The sequence below is a fragment of the Podarcis pityusensis genome, assembly GCF_964106645.2.
Source record: "Podarcis pityusensis genome assembly, chromosome: 8".
Classification (NCBI taxonomy): Eukaryota; Metazoa; Chordata; class Lepidosauria; order Squamata; family Lacertidae; genus Podarcis; species Podarcis pityusensis.
In genome coordinates, this window is record NC_138033.1 from 30,671,967 (window position 1) to 30,689,351 (window position 17,385).

Here is a 17,385-nt window from a genome sequence, read left to right on the forward strand (position 1 = left end):
TGCCTTTGAAAACGAATGTTTCTTCTTGTTCTAAGATGGTGCTCTGAAACTCATGCTTTTCTTATGGATTCCTAGTCAATGTGGTTGGAATAGACAAATTTTTGGACCTGTTAAATAAAAAAAATAAAAATGAAACTGTCTTTTCCTGCCTGCACCCATTTTGTCCCCCACCTCTCCAGTCCTGTGCCTGTTTTTTAAGATAGAAAGCATGGTTGGATTCTTTCCCAATCCCTCGTTTCTCCAGCATGGTTGTGACCTTTGGTAATGAATGTGTTAAAGCCAGCCTACATTGCAGATGGAAACTCTTCAGCCCCTGCCTGGCTTGCAGCAGTTTTCAGGGCAGAGCCCATCATAACTAGCTTGATGCTCAGAAGTGCTCCTGTGACCACTTCCTTTGTACTTTTGCAGGGCCAAGATGGGCGTCATGGAATATTGGTGTTTTCATCTGCATACGTTGCGCCGGAATCCACAGGAACCTGGGTGTCCACATATCCCGGGTAAAATCTGTCAATCTGGACCAATGGACACAAGAGCAAATACAGGTTAGTAACAAAATACTATCTCCCTTGTATGTGGGCTTCATTACTGAGGACGATTCAGCTTCTCTGCAGTTCTGTATCTCTGCTTATATTAATATGGGGAACCTTGGCCTTCTTTTCTCAAATGGCAGATAAGAAGGGAAAACGTGAGCCTGGACTACTTGGGTGCTCCTCCATGCAATCTTCCCCCCACTCCCTGCCCCCAATAGTTAGAAAACTCATGTGCTGGAGCATAGCTTTGTGCTGGAGTGTAGCTCTGTTTTTTGCTTAGAACCCCAAGAGCTGCCAACCAATGCAGATCCAACAAGCCTGAAGTCTGCCCTCCAGAAGGGATCTGGTAGGTAGTGCTCCTTAAGGAGACGAGTCTGAACAAGAGTAAATTGAGCTTGTGTGCTATTACTCAGAGATTGTCATTGACATGCTCTGCAGTTCAGCTCTTGCTTTTTATCACTGTGCTTCAGATCTAGGACATCATTGTGTTATGCAAATCAGGTTATGCTTGCTGCAGTGCTTACACACTCTGTAGAAAGTAAAAAAAAAAGATGGTTGTATTACACACAAACAAAATTATCCAGCCTGAATCAAACCCTAAGTATTACAACACCCTGCCCAATCTGTACTTCAGTTGATATTCCTAATTCTCGAGTGAGTGAGGATGAACTTCTCTCTCACAAGTACTGAAGAATTGCAAATGTATTCCTGGCAGTGTTCTCTGTTCCTTGCCTTGACTTTAATAAAAACTAAAATTGAATAACTGTGCTGAAAAAGCGGCATAGTCAAAGGAAAGCTGAACTGTGGGAAGTTTGAGGCAGGCAGTGATATGAATGGGCAAGACAAATAAAGATGCAGGCACTTAAGAATATATCAGGCATCCACTTTGGAAGGAGAGAAGAATTAAAGTAAATCTGTCCTATTGCAAAAGCAAAAAGTGTTCCTTGTTGAAAGAACAAAAACTGCAAGAAGCCTGCTCTTTGTAGCCATTAGGAGCTGCAGTCATTTTCTGCTGATCTGTCAGAAATCGAGGGCATGAATTAACTAAGTCACCGTTACCGATGACTCTGCAGATTGGTGTAGGAGCACCTTTCAGAAACTGCTTTGGCAGACTTTGAAAACTCATCTCCTTCATACCAGCACAGAGCAGGCTCTGTGATACTCCTGCATTCTGGGTTCCATAAAACGTTTTATGCTCAAAGTGAAACGAAGGCAAGGATAGCCTAACTGGCAGCACCTGATGCCATGCCATTATTGAAGGTTTCTTGCTTCTGTTCCAGTGCATGCAGGAGATGGGGAATGGCAAAGCAAATCGCCTCTATGAAGCTTACCTTCCGGAGAACTTCAGGCGACCTCAGACGGACCAGCATCCTTCTTCTGCCTCTCTTCTCCCAGCATATTGTTGGATGGAGGGCATCTCACTAATCTCTGAATGCATACTTTTGAAGGGAGCAGAAGTCTACCTTAAATGAAATGTATAACTTTTTAAAATATTTGTTAGAATCTGTATTCATTGAGGCCTCTCTGTTACTTGGCACTTTTTGGAAAATTAGGCTGCAGAAGGTGCTGTTGCTAGAGGGGTGACTGCCCACAGCAAAGCAGACAGATGCAGCGGGTTTGTCCCATTTTGTGACTATGGGTCTTGAATGCAGGGCCAGCAGAACAGGTGGTGAAACTTCATTGGTGGTTGCCTTCCTCATGACTGTGACCATGTTTCAGTTCTGCCTGCATTCCAATGCACACCCATCTGCTCTCCCCTCCCTGCAGTCATGATCTTGCTCCCACTCCCGCCGGGTCAAACTGGGGGTTGCTACCATGGTGCCCATGGGTGCAGTTGTGCCTTTGAGGTCTTCCCCAGCACCCATGATGCCTTTGAGCCATATTCCTATAAATCCCCCTTGGTCATGAGATGGACTTTTCTCACCCATGAAAAGTCCATAGAGCTGGAGTTGGAAGAGTGATGTTTTCTCACTTCCTCTTTCAACTCTAGGTGCTTTTTTTAATGCTCAGCTTAATTATACTGTATCCAAGATTCCTTGGAAAAGCGAAGTGTGTGTGTGTGTGTGTGTGTGTGTCTCTCTCTGTCTCTTTGCGAGGCAGGGGGGCTGATCAAAGGGACGGAAGAGAGAACTGACTGGAGTGGGTGGTGCACAGCATTCGCTCAAAAAATCTTGGCATGTGTTGCGCATTCCAAGGCTATGGCCTCTGCATTTCTAATTGTCAAGCTCAGGCCCAAGGGACTAATGCAGCCCTTCTGTCTAGCTCTCAGACTCTCTCCAGGCCACACCACCTCTGCTTGCACCCTGAGTGTTTTTGCCCAGCTGGTACATCCCATTGAACTTGGATAATGCTTCTTGCATGGATGGAGGATAGAAAGGGATGCGTGTGTGAAAACTAGCCTACCATACAAAAGTAAAAGCATTTGTTGTTCTGCCCACCTTTGCCTCTGGCCTCATCTGCCACTGGCATGTGGTCCTCAGAAGGTTGCCCAGACGGGAATGTAATTATTGGGCTTAAAATGGTATCCCCACCACGGTCTAGGTAGATTGGAGGCGAAAGCACCATAAAAGGCACTGGATTGCTGCTGGATCTGCACATGTCCTGTAGCTCATACTAGAAAGGCACTGTTACCACTTGGCTGGCAAGCACAGCTATAGCGACTCAGCCAAGGATCCTTGTTGTCACAATGTCTACCTTTTCAACAAGAATAGAGAAGGTGTGGGTCAAACCATGCCATGACAGAGGTCTAGCTTGGGCTAGAATCTTGCTGCTGTCTGACCATGTTGTGCAGAAGCTGTCAACCCTTCCTTGTTCTTCTTTAACTAACTTCCGTGCAGAGCAGTGGAGGGCTTTATCAGGGACAAATACGAAAAGAAGAAGTACATCGACAGAAGCCTCGATATCAACGTGTTGCGAGTGAGTCTTAAATGCATTAGAATGCTTGCTGCATCCTGAATATATGATGTCCATTAAGTGCCATCTAGCCCAGTCCTGTTCATTCTGACTGTCAGTGCTTCTTTTAAGGCAACCTTCCCCAGCATAACACCCTCTGAATGTTTTGGACTACAACTTCCATTACCTTGTGCCAGCTGGGGATGATGAGAGTTGTAGTCCAAAGCATGGAAGGAGCCACACTGACTACCCCCAGTGTAAGACCTCAGACAGAGAGGTGTCTTTTCCAGCCTGGCTTCCCAAGATCCCTGGATTTGAATCTGGGATCTGCTGCATACAAAGCAGTGGTATAAATTCAAAAGTATAAAGCCATAATCTGGACTAATTTGTTAGCATGAGACAGCCAAACTGTTGATGGCCCAGGTTTTGGAAGAATTTTCATCTAAACTGTCCTTTTATGGTAGAAAGGATGAGAGTTCTTCACCTCCCCCCCCCCCCAACAAAAAGAAATCCAGTTGAGCTTGCCAGAGGCTGCCATCTTGGACAGCACACTGGGACTTTAGACTACCTGAACCTTTTTTGCATTTGCTCAGCAGCCAGATGTGGCTACTGTGTCCTCTTGCACATTGGAGAAGTTGAAAGGGAATAAGCACCAACACATGTCCCATTTCTGACGTAATATGGCTGGAAACTAGGAATGCTTCGCTTCTGTTGGGGAAGTGTGGTGTGTTTTAAGGGGTTTTACATTTGCCAGACCAGCTGGGCTTTCTGTCCCACTGGCCTGGAAAAGACAATGTCATGTTCAGCTACCTTCCTCACTCTCTCACTGCTTCGTTTGATTGTATACACAGAGAGAAAAGGATGACAAATGGAAAAAAGAGACAGCCTCAGGGAAAAAGCTGGAGCCAATAATCTTTGAGAAAGTGAAAATGGTAAGACAACCCTTCCTTCTGCTGTGTGTGGTTGTTCCTGAACTTCAGATGGACAGATGGGGGCGTGTTAACATCTGGGACTGTAATTTTATGCTCCGTGTATCTTTTGTTTTGTTTTTTTGTTGGGAATTTGGGTAAACCCTCTTTATGTACAGAACTAGTATGTGTTATTTTACTTTGGTAGTAGGCAACCAGATGCCCTTCAAATGTTGTTGGACTCCAACTCCCAGGCAGCATGGCCCAGTAGTCAGGTATGATGGGAGTTGTAGTGTGACAACATCGAGAGTGCTCCATATTGCCTGTCTCCGATTTACTTAGTAGGTTTATTTTCTGCTTTTCAAACAGCCTCCAAACATTTGAAAAAGCTTTTCAAACTGGAGGCAGCTTTTGACAACATGTAAAGGAAACATTTGGCAACCTGGTACCTTCAAGACGTTTTGGACTACAACTTCCATCAGCCCTAGCCAGCATGTAGTCCAAAACGTCTGGAGGGCGCCAGATTGGCGAAGTCTGCATCAAAGTAACTGAGGGGCTTTTTACTCTATTTGGCTCAGCCTCAGAAGAAAGACGACTCTCATGCCAGGAAAAGTCCTTCCAGATCTTCTGAGCCCGTCATGGACTTGCTGGGACTTGGTAAGATGATGTGCACTTTGGGGCTTTTTCTTTGTCCAAATTCACCTTGGTGTCATGTTCTATACATGATAAGACACACCGTAGGTGCTGGAAACAGGTTAAATAGCTGCCACAGGGTATTCTGTCCACTCTTGTGTTCCCTTGAACAAAGGGCTTTTATCCATAAGGAAAACACACACATGGCAGGCAAGCCTCTTTGAAAGACATCTTGTGGCTGATTTTACTGCCCATCCTCTGCAGTGTGAGATGTGGTGGAGCATATGGTGTGTTCCTATATGCTCCCAAGCTTATGCAGCTTCTGTAGTCAGGCCCTGCACCACCCCGTGTGAACTGTGTGTCACCCAGAATCCTCTGCAGTGCATCAACACGGGAACCAATCCTGTTTGGTTTGGGTGCACAAGCGGGTTCTTTGCTGGAAACTCACTTGTGTACCTGAAGAAAGCAGGATTGAATTTCCTGCTCATCAGTTGATGTGTAAGGAGTTCAAGCCTGCTGGTCGCTCACTATCTCTCCCCACTTTAAGAGGTGGGTGGTCCCAACCACCTGTTAAAATTGGCACACATGATGGGTGGAAATAAATTTCTGACCCACCAAGCCAAAAAGGTTCCCCACCCCTACTGTAGACAGGGCTGAGATAGATGGGCAAATGACCTATCTCTGTATAAGGCAGCTTTCTGTGCTATACTTCTGTGTTTCAGTGAAGCATAAAAATCACTGTCTTCAAAGTTCCAAGACCAACCCCTCCTATAAAGACTCTGGCCTAACCTTTTAATCCTTCATTCTACATCCTTGACTGAAATGGAACTGCATAAACGACATTTGCTGAAACACTCAGGAATGAGACTGGGTGTTCCAAGAGAGCCCATGGCTCAGTCTGTCTCCCTTCCCACACTCCTGGGACTGCCTTCCTCAAAAGATCCACTTTGAATACAACATAAAACGCAACATCCTTGTTCTTGCCTTTTTCCCCTGCCTGCACCATTGCCAGTCAGCAGTGTGGGTGGAGAAGAGCACAGCAAGGTGATGTCATACTCTGTGTGGTATTAAAACTAGGCATTCGTGAGTAAGAGGAGGCAGAAATAACAAGTGCTGCTCCCTAGAGAGGCCACAGCAACAAATCCTTTGGGGTGTTTCAGTGCTACCTCTACCTTTCAGTAGATGTTCCTGGATCTACTTCCATCCATTGTTTCTTTTGGAAGAGATCTGGTGGCTTTGGTAGATTGCAAAGCAGATTGTTAGGCAGGATTTGCAGGTATACCTGTGCAGAAAGGGGTGCTTCAGGTTCCCTCAGGTGAGCATGCTCCTGGCAGGTGGCCTCTTGGCAGCATGGATCACACCATTGGCATTGGCAATAGGATTCTTTGATCTGCCTGGGTGGTGGGCTCCAGTGTAGTATAACTTGTCTCTGCCTCTACATCATTGTGCTTTTGCATAGGGGTTTTGCACACCCATAACCTGGCAGGTGCTTTAGCATGCAGAAGACCCCAGGTTCAGTCCCTTGTAAGCCCTATCAAAAGGGCTTCTAGCAGAGTAGTTCTCTCTACCTGAAACTTTGAAGAGCTGCTGCCTGTCGGAGTAGGCTTTACCGAGCTAGACTGTTGGTGTAGGGCTGCCTTTGAGCTTAAAGTGAATTAGATATTCTATTCTTCTGCTTTCTGCAGCTCACATAGTTCTATCTGGCACCAAGGTTTAGATCCCAGCCCATCTCACTGCTGTTCTTTAAAGATGCTGAAATATTTAAGGGAGGGGGACAACAAAGCAAAACTGCAAGCCATGCATGAAATTCCTCTTATCCTGGCTGCAGCAGCTCACCTCCCTCTTAATGGGGTTAAGGAACAGCTGCAGATGTTGCTCTCTGCATTACTCTCCCTTCTGCACTTGCTCTCTTCTTTGCAGATTATGTAGCATGTAATATTCTGCCTTTGCTCCCCAAGAGTTGTCCCCTGATGGGAGGTGGACAGGAACATATCCTTTGAGGTACTGAAAATCTGCCTCTGCAGCAGAAATCACCGAATTGAGTCTTCTCTGAACTGCAGCTGCTACCCAGCACTGCAACAGAGCTTGTGGTCTCAGTTGCTTCTGCAGGATCAGCAAAGTGAAGAGTGTAGCTTGGTTTAAAGGACACGGTGGTCCAAATTAACATACACCATGAGCCATTGGGGTTGGGTTAGTGGTGGGTGCCTAGTTTAGGGTGGAGATCATGACAATTCCAGCCTGCCTTTTTCAAAAAAGACAGATGACTGGGGGGGGGGGGTGGCAGCACTAACGTTTGTGGCAGTTTCTCCTTTTATATCCTGAAGCCAATGCTTTGTGTCTTCCCTGAGTCCTGCATAGATTACAGTATATGGAGTAAAATTCAGCTTCCTAAGAATCTTACGTTTCATGTAAAAAAATTAAATCAAATTTGTAGCCCCTCTGGCAGGGATGGTGAATCTCTGTGGCTCTTCAGACACAATTGGACTCCCAACTCCCAATATCTCTGGCCAGTAGCCATTCTAGCTGGGACTGATAGGAGTTGGGAGTCCAACAACATCTGGATGGCCACAAATTCACTGCCTGCTGCCAGCATAGCTGCCAAGTTACACTTGTACATGTGTGAGCAATGCCTGATGAAACCTCGGAAGCCAGAGGTAACGGGGAGGCTGAATAGGATTTCATTTGGTCTAGGTGATGGGACTTTGCTCTGTGTAGCTCCTTGCCCTCCATGAGAACACAGCGACAGAATTAATCCATGGTGAGAGAACTCACCCTAATTTGCGCAATTTTTATATAGCTAGAGGGATTTAATACATCTTGTTGTTTGGGGTCAAAAGGCCCAAGCAAGTGGCGGGCCAGCTGGTGATTGGGCCGCTAGCCACCAGTGCATTTTTACTGGATTTGGATTAGTTAGCCCCTCTTTCAGGCTGTTCCCATTACATTCCTCTTTTCCAGATGTTCCTGTTTCAACAACCCTCCCCAATGGCAGATCAAGTAGCTGTTTAGAGAAGGACTTGGACCTGTTTGCCTCCATGACCTCTGAGAGGAAGGTGAGAAAAGTAGAATACCCAGCAACCCAAGTTTTGAAAGGAGGAGGAAGATTCATGTTGATGGGCTGGTGTACCCTTGCAGCCAGCTTCCAAATGCTTGTATATTGTTGCGTCTCACTGTTGTTAAATCAAATTGACTAGCAAAGAAAGCTTGGCTGACATGTCTGCTTTCAGTGTTTGATTGCAACATCTGCGGCGAATTGCTAATACAGTGGAACCTTGGTTGTCGAACACTTCGGAAGCCGAATGCTGACAACCCGGAAGTGAATGCTGCTGTTTTCAAACGCGCCTCAAAAGTCGAAAGGCTTCTGAGGCGCGTTTCTCTATTTTTAAAAGGAATTTGCCAACCAGCAATTGCGCCTTGGTTGTTGAACGTTTCGGAAGTCAAACGGTATTCCGGAACGGATTACGTTCTACAACCGAGGTTCCACTGTATGTAACTAGATTCTGGTTACACATTACTTAACAGGTAACCCTGTGCAAGTCAGGCTGTTCCTCTTGAGAATTCTGAAGATCCTCTCAGGCAGGCAGAAAAGCTAAAGGCTGACTGTGGAGCTGCTGACCATCTTTCTCTCCATTGTCTATCTGCTCTTATTTGTCCCTGATGGATTATCTGGCTGAGATTTCAAAGAGCAGCAAATCCACTTTTCTTTTGTCCTCCGCTTTTCATCTGTTGCATGGGAATGGCAATATTGTCCTACCATGCAGAGCTGCTGTGTAAGGACTGTAAATTAGTTTGTTGTGCATTACCTTGAGGGCCTCTTTGGTCACAGAGAATAAGGTACAGTATCTCAAATATTTTTGTGAAATGCTTTTGAATATTTAGGAAGAATGCTGTATCCCTTGTTTTCTCCCTCCCTCCGCCATTGGGAATAAACATGGTACATTCTCTTGCCAGGTTGTTGGCTCTATGCCCACAGCTGGGAGTGCTGGTTCTGTTCCTGAAAACCTAAACCTTTTCCCAGAGCCTGGAAGCAAGTCAGAAGAGATGGGAAAGAAGCAGCTCTCAAAGGATTCTATCCTCTCCTTATATGGCTCCCAGACCCCACAAATGCCTGCACAAGGTACCCAGTGAGGGATGGGAAGGGTAGGGGAAAGATCCTGTGGCCATTTATCGCTAATGCTATATTTGGGGAAGGCGAATGAATGTAACTAGTAGAGAATAATTTTGTAAGTGGTGAACTCATTTGCTGGGTTTGAAGCATAAAGTTGCATTGTTTGGTGTAGCTTCTAAATTTAGGAAAGGTTTTGTTCAAGTTAGTAGACTGCATGGAGATGTTCTAATGGTAAAGCTAGGAAGGCTTGTTGAATATGCAATTGGTTTTCTTGAAGAGTTTATGTCAATGTTTTATGTTGGTTTTTTATGGTGCTGGGGCTATGACAGGCAAGTAAAGTGCTTCTCCTAGATGCTGTGGGTGATATCTAATGTTCATCATGCTCTGAATAAGTCCACTGAAATCACTGGAGTTAGGCAATTTAATAGTAGAAATTGATGGACTTGTTGTTTGATTTATTGACCATCCAGTACAAAGCAGCTCTAGGTGGGGGGGGGGGGGAATCTACATGAAGCTTAGCAATAAAGCAGTGCCCTCTCTCTCCTATGCCCCATCCCAAACAGCATTAAGCATGGTATCTGAAGAAGTGTGCTTGCACACGAAAGCTTATACCAAGAACTAACTTAGTTGGTCTTTAAGGTGCTACAGGAAGGAATTTTTCTATTTCAGCATTAAGCATGGTTATCGTAATCCTACGAAAGCATGGGAGAAGAGATATTTTGTAACTGGGCACCAAAAAGTTATTAATTTCGGCACCTAGTCCAGGCAGTCCTTGCTGGGGAGAGCATTCTACAGCCATTTGCAGTGGGGGAGGGACAGCAGCTGAAAAGGGTCTACTCTGCATCGGATTTAGTTTGATATCCTGTATTTGGATAGCAGTGGTGTGGCTAGCATTTTGATGCAGCCCTCATCTGACACTGTTGCATGCACTTCACCACGCTGCATGCGAAAGAAGTAGTTGCACTCTCCTCCTCCCACTCCCTGTCTCCATCATCACAGACTGTTTTACGTCATTCACACCCTTTGAGACCACTTTTCTAGGCTGCAGAGGAGGAATGCGTTACTAGTCTTTCGTCCCAAGGTTAGTTCCCGATTTGGATGTGCGTATGCGAAGAGGTGATTGTCTCTTCCTCTTGCCCCACCCCCAATTCCCAACCTTGCTTCTTGATTACAATCGGTGTGACTCACACAAAATGTCAAACTCTGATGCCCGTAGAATGGAGTAGCAAAGAAAGGCTGCCTTGTGGGCTCGTCAGGCATAAAGACAGCATGTCAGCAGAGAAATCAAAATAACCCAGACTCCTCCCAGGACTAACACCTTCAGCACTAACACCTTTTTTTAATCTCATCTAGGAGCTGTGTTCATCACCCCAGCCCAAATGGGTTACCCTGCAGCATACCCCAGTTTTCCAGGCATGCCACCCCCCAGCAGCATGATGGGTGGCATGATGGCACCACCAGTTGGGATGATGGCACAGCAGGGAGCAGCTGGCATGGTGGCACCCATGGCGATCCCAGCGGGTTACGTGGGCGGCATGCAGGGAGCAGTCATCGGCGTCCCCAATGGGATGATGCCAGCACAGCAGGCTGGGTACGTGGCTGGCATGGCACCCGTCCCACCCCCCGTGTATGGGGTGCAACCAGCACAGCAGTTACAGTGGAATATTGCCCAGGTAAGAGGGGGCTTTGGGGGCAAGGGTGGCTGCTGCATAACTCCTTTGGGCATGGGGCAAGCTCTCTTGCTTTCCACAAAAACAAGCTGCCTGCTCTTACAAATAATGTAGAATTTAGTTTTTACATTTCTAGCCTGTTTTTCCCCCCAATGAATTGGAAAGCCTGAAATGATGCAGTGATTTTTAGTCAGTAGAGTTACTGTACTTTTCCGTGTATAAGACTATTTTTTTTATTCCAAAATCATGTTCAAAATTAGGGGTCGTCTTTTACATGGGTAGTGGATTGTGGGGCCGTGGGATAGGTTGTTGCCACAAGTTGGAGATTGTGATTGGTGGCTGCAAGGGCTGTTGTTGATTGGCTGTCGCTGCGGCAAATGGCCGGTCAATTTGCTGCTTTTTTGGCAATGGGACAGAGAATAGGTTGCTTTGGTGACGCACGCACACGGCATTGTTGGTCTGCCGTGTGAGTGTTTTTTGGCATTTGCCCCTTAAAAAAGCTCAATAACTCTTGCACCCCCCAAAAAAAAGTTCAACAACTGTGGGCAGTCCTCCCCCAAAAAAGAACAATTCTGTGCAATCCTCCCCAAAAAAGTACGTACACAGAAAAGTACGGTAGTTGACAAATAAAATTGCCTCTCACTTTATGTGTATTCTCATTTTATAGGTAGTTCTTTGTGTAACAGTTCTCAAAGTTTCTTAAATGAAATGCTTGAAACAAATGTAATTGATGGAGGCTGGGAATTAAACAGTGTGAGGTGGGTGAGCTTTTCTGGCTCTTGTGTTCTACTTGTAAGAGGGAATGAAAGGAGATACTAAAATAGGGTCTCTCATATAGGTGCCTTTCGGGATTGAGAGATACAGTGGTACCTCGGGTTAAGTACTTAATTCGTTGCGTAGGTCCGTTCTTAACCTGAAACTGTTCTTAAGCTGAAGCATCACTTTAGCTACTGGGGCCTCCTGCTGCCACCGAACAATCATGACCTCTCTGTAAAGGATAAGAAATTGTGGAAGCTCATTAAGTCTGTTCTGAGAACTACCATGGTCACTAGCAACTGGTTATTGGACCTAGATGCTAGCAAGTCCAGAAAAATGAGAGCAGCAAAGGTGTCGTAGCCAGCTGAAATCTGTTTACAGAGCAGGAAATTTAAGAGGTGTGTGTAGGACAGGGATGAGTATCCTCTGCAGCGCTCCTGACTGGCCTTCTCCAACCTGGTACTCTCCAGATGATTTGGACTGAAACTCCCATTAGCCCCAGCCAACATGGCTTAAGCGTCAGGGGTGATGGGAGTTCTCAGCCAAAACATTTGGAAGGTACCAGGTTGATGAAGGCTACTTTAGAAGTTGTTGGGCTCCAACTCCCATCATCCTGGTTATCGGCCACGCTGGCCACTGCTGATGGGAGCTGTAGTCAAATAGCATCTTGAGACTCACAGGTTCCTCATCCCTGGTATTGTAGAATGGGCCTTCTGACCAATTTCTTGCCTTCTCTCTCATTCAGATGACGCAGCAGATGGCTGGGATGAACTTCTATGGCACAAATGGAATGGTGGGATATGGACAGTCTATGGGCAGAGGAGGGGCCCAAGGAACCAATCAAACCCTCAGTTCCCAGGTGTGGAAATAATACACCAGGATTTTGGACCTTTTGTTTCTTCCTTTACTTCTGTTTTCTTGTTTGAGGGGTTTTTGTTTGTTTGTTTGTTTTCCGCATTATTAAAAAGTTGCTCCCTGAGGTTATTTTAAGGTTTTGCTTTCCATTCTGGTGATCTTGGCTGGACCTTCCCTGTAATAAGGGAAATCTTCTCTGCTGCTTTCCAACTCCACATCCATGGAACTGATGATGGAACTGGATATTTCACTATCTTGGCTCTTTAAACTATGTGAGCGTGCACATAAGGTGGGAGGTGACCTGTATTTCAGAAATCAAGCCCCTTCTCTGAGGTTTACGATCTCTTCTCCCCCCTCCCCCATACCAAAAAAAAAAGTTATCTTGCCTTCATCCTTTTGCCTTTTTTCTACTGAACATTCCATTTCCACACACACTATGGGGTTTTCCAGAACTAGTTCCACCTTTCATGAGCTTGAAATATATTACCCTGGAACTGGTAGAATTCCCATGAGGCCCCTGAGCACAAATCTTTTTTTCTGGAACTGTGAACAAGGTGGGGTGAAATTGGCGCCATTTTGAAACAACTGCTTCTTCTTTCTAACCACCAGTGGTGGCGACCTATTTAAACAACCTCTCCTCTCCCCACCTGCCCACCAATATTTTCTTTCTTTGATCAATTAGGTCATTAAAATGTAAAAGGGCCAAGACTCTGGCAAGTTTTCTCCTTGCACTTTTTTTGCACTTTTTTGTTTTCCTGTGTAACACACTTGCCAGCCTGAAAGTTTTAGTGGTGGAATACAAACTATGGGACTGGGGTGGTCTGACTCTCCTCAGCAACTACACAGAGGAAGAATATCCAATCTGTGGTTTTGAAAGAAAGCATAAATGAAAGCTAGGCATCTTCTGTCTACTTTACCTTGTGTATATGTAAATTCCTTAATAAAAATATTGCAGTGAAACCTTGTTTCTCTCTTATCTTAACTCATTGTGTTAAAATTATTTTAATACTTCTACACATGTACCCAAATGCATTAAGCATTTATGCTGAGTGAATTTCAGTTGTCTCTGCTAATCAGCAACTGTAAGAACCATGCATTGGTTTTTGTTTTTTGTTTGTTTGCATGGAGCATCCTGTGTCTGCTCTTTTGCCTGCTAGGTAGAACTCATGCATGTGTCCTTGGTGCTGCGAGCTTCTGGCTCTTGCGAATCCAAATCTGTTATCTTTAGTCCAAAGTGGCTGACCTAGAGTGTTGTAATCCCATAAATATAGTTGCAAGGTCCTGGCAGCCAAATTTTAGGATGTTAAGCCCAGGACCTCAAGGCATTGCTTTCATTATCGCTGCTTGGACAGGGTTTGACAAGCAAATTAACAATGAGGCTGGTGCTGGGAGGAAGGACTTAGATTTGGTAAGCACTGAGAACATTTTGGGACATGTTGGACTTGTTGAAGGAGACAAGCTTCACTCACTTGGAAGATGTTATGGGTTTTTAAGTGACCAGTTAGGGAGGGAGCTGTCTGCTTGGAAGAATCTGGTTTGGGAAAACTCACCCTTTAGGGATGGTGTTAAGTGTTTCAGATCCTCAAACTAGGGAGGGGTGAACTTTGGCAATGAGCCTACAGAAACAAAAGACTAAAGAGTCACAAGAAAAGTTGTGCAGTTAAAAGAAGCTTTGAGGGACCTGAAATCTGGTGTGTGAGGCAAGCACTGAAAAACCTCCCAGGAACAGGTGTAAGTGGACAATTATCCAGAAAGTCCACCGTGGCCACATCTAATTTCAAAACAGAAACTTCTTCAACATGAGACTAGTTTAAAAGGAGGGAAGTAAAATTCCTCAGTGTAAATCTGGTAAACATTTTACAAATGACATAGTATTGATTCTGTGTCTATTAGGAGTCTCTTTTTCATCGTGGCAGCATCTATTACTCTGAACTTCCTGCCCATTAACATTAAGCATGCACCCTTGTTTATACTATTTTAGATACCTGCCTAGTGATTATTTTATATTGTCTTGTTTGTGCTGCTCAGGTGTACTTTCATTAAGCAGATTATAATTTTTTTAGATGGATAAATAATCAAATGCAAGAAGGCTTCCTTAAAGAAGTGGAAGTCTTGCCTAAATGGAGATGATAAAAGAGCACAAATTCCAGAAAAACAAATGTATGCAGGTTGACAACACAGCAAGGGGGAAAACGATTTCAAAGCTAAAAACGTGTGTTAAAGCAAGATGCTTCAGATGCAAGAAACATTAAGCAAGATCATTGAACCATTTGATGACAACAGTGTGAAAGGATTAATGAAGGTGGGATAATATTGTGGAGAAGTTGAATGAATCACTTCCATCTTTAGTGTGGCGTACACACGGTCACGTACATTTATCTGCAAAAATTAAGGTAGACTCCTATTAAAACCAAGTGTGAATTTATGCAAACACCTACCTTTGGTGCTTATTTGCGTGGGTGCATGTACAGGATGCATGAAACGTGTAGTCAAGAACTGGAAATACTATTGGCGCAACTTTTCCAAACACAGTTTGCAGTCAAAACAGTTTTCAAAACTGGCTTTAATTGTCTTTACTTGCTGCCCAAATACTGTACATGCATTTAACAAGCCAAATGGAGAGACATTAACTTTTTTTTTTAATCCATCTTGTCTCCTTTGGAAAGAGGAGAAAAAACTTGTCAAGAATGTTTATACAAAATTGAGCGTGCACCCTCAAAGCTGTCAGTCCTGCTGCATATAAACCCACAGAAAAATACAAGAGTTCTACATTTAGGAAAGACCACATCACATAGAAAACGTTACAGAGCGCAGGTATAAAATTGCCATTTGTGTGTTAGTGTGTGTTATGTTTCTTGGTTCATAAATAATCAAATTTTCCACTGCCCATCACAAGCTCATCCCTTCTTGTGCTCAGTGTGACCAGGAGATTTTGAACTCTAATCTCCAAGTGTGGGGTTTTCCCTTGTATTCAAACTTTGTGGTAAATCTATCATTTAAAGCAAAGGCCATTATACATTAAAAAAAAAAATAGCCAAATAGGAGAGATTTGAAGGCAGGTTGGCAGTTGTATTGGTTGACTTAGAGCAAGGATGGGAAAACTTTGGCCCTCCAGATGTTGCATCAGCATCAACAAGCATGAATAATGGCCAAGGATTATGGCAGCTGTTGCTCAGCCACATCTGGAGGGCAAAAGTGTTCTCCACCTCAACTTAAAGAATATTGACTTTCTACGTGCTTTAAAAAACACACACCCCAAAACCACAATTTAAAAAACCTGATTTTGAAACCTTTTTTGTGCTGTATGGTGAAGACTACCATAGCTATTCAGAACTATATTTGGTCCATATCTTTAAGCAAAAGATTTGCACCTCCCAGACAAATACACTGATTGGAAAATAATCATCTTTTGGCTTTCGCCCTGGTCCAAATTTTATTATACCATTATCAGCTCAAAAAAGTGTACCAAAATTAATATTTTGGGATAAAATATATCTAGATGAAATACTTATTTAAATATTAAGATCTGAAAATAAATAAGTTGCTGATTAAAGCCAAAAGAGGGGGAAATGGTTATGTGAAACTGACACAGGCCAGAAATAGACTGATCCCTGCTTCCCTGCCATATTCTAACTCCTAGTGATTGTTCGTGTCACCCCTGCTTAATTAAACATTCTTTGCTGTGATCGTGTCATACACATACCCCTTCATTCCTCAGTCATGTCAGGCTTCTAAGTCCTCAATCTTTTGTTCCTCATCTCCCTGTATCCATGGAAATGTCCCATGGCCCGTGCTACTTTGTTGACAGAAGGAAACGTGGGTGAGGTGACGGATGTGCCTGCTTCCCAGTTACTGAGGCTACCCTTGAAGCAAGTCTGAAAACTTCAGCTGGAGCTGAATGCTGGTGCCTGACTATTGTCAGACACAACATGCCACAGTCGCATTACACCTCCTTGGAGAATCTGCATTGGTTGTTAACCTGGCAGGGCTAACCTGTGCCATTCCAGATGTTGGGGCTCCAACTTCCCTCAGCCCCAGCCAATATGTCCAGTAGTCAGCTGTAGTCCCACATGTTGAGGACCAAATGTCAGCCACCCCTGGTTAATGAGCTCAGTTCAGGGTTCTGTTTTTGACCTAAAGAACCATAAATGGTTTAGGTCCAGATTCTCCCATGGGGAATCTGTTTCCATATGAACACCACCAATTTAAGGTTTACTGTTGAAAGTATAATATATAGAAATCAAGTTGGCCTCCATGAAGCAGAGCTTTTTTCTGTTTTAGCCCCAGAACTTTTAGCCTATTTGACTCCCTCTCTGTCATCCCTTTTGAAGCAGATTAACATATTTTTCTGTTATGCATTTAGAAGTGGCATCTGCTAAGATCAGGAGTAGGCAACCTAAGGCCCGGGGGCCGGAGGAGGCCCAATCACCTTCTCATTCTGGCCCGTGGACGCTCCAGGAATCTGTGTGTTTTTACATGAGTAGAATGTGGGCTTTTATTTAAAATGCATCTTTGGGTTATTTGTGGGGCATAGGAATTCATTCATATTTTTTTTCAAAATATAGTCCAGCCCACCACATGGTCTGAGGGACGGTGGACCAGCCCATGGCTGAAAAAGGTTGATGACCCCTAGCTAAGATGCTGCTCAGCTCTGCTGCTAATGTGGTTTTTACAGTGTGTGTATGTTTTGTATGAAGTTTAATTACTTGTATACTGTTTTGAATTTTTTTATAAAACTGCAAATATATGAATTCCTGCACCACATCTGCCATGGGCAGCGATTCTGAAGGAATCATATTCACAAGGACTCTTTCCTTCAGGGAAGCATTAGGTCTCATTTTAAAGCAATGGCAATATAAAGAGGTTTCTAAATCAGGTTTGCATTTATCAGTGTCTCTTTTTATTTAAATGGTCATTTTGGGGGTGTTTTTTAAATTGTCTTATGAACAGATCTCAGGCCTTACCACAATTCTAGTTCCAGAACAGCTCCAGGCCAAACAAGATTTAGAGGTAGAATCGCCTCCAGTTTCCATTGT

General features: G+C 44.3%; 1 protein-coding gene across 2 annotated transcripts in view; it reads left to right on the forward strand.

The window, feature by feature from the left end:
• Window positions 1-13,309, forward strand: part of SMAP2 (small ArfGAP2) — a 28,448-nt gene extending 15,139 nt beyond the window's left edge. For both annotated transcript variants that reach the window (XM_081018096.1, XM_081018097.1), the window contains exons 3-11: window positions 409-542; window positions 1,811-1,896; window positions 3,368-3,446; window positions 4,274-4,354; window positions 4,909-4,987; window positions 7,919-8,013; window positions 8,912-9,077; window positions 10,422-10,741; window positions 12,240-13,309. In XM_081018096.1, coding sequence (XP_080874222.1) covers window positions 409-542; window positions 1,811-1,896; window positions 3,368-3,446; window positions 4,274-4,354; window positions 4,909-4,987; window positions 7,919-8,013; window positions 8,912-9,077; window positions 10,422-10,741; window positions 12,240-12,365 — 1,166 coding nt within the window. In that variant the 3' untranslated portion in view covers window positions 12,366-13,309. The remainder of the gene's footprint in view (window positions 1-408; window positions 543-1,810; window positions 1,897-3,367; window positions 3,447-4,273; window positions 4,355-4,908; window positions 4,988-7,918; window positions 8,014-8,911; window positions 9,078-10,421; window positions 10,742-12,239) is intronic.
• The last annotated feature ends 4,076 nt before the right edge of the window (window positions 13,310-17,385 follow it).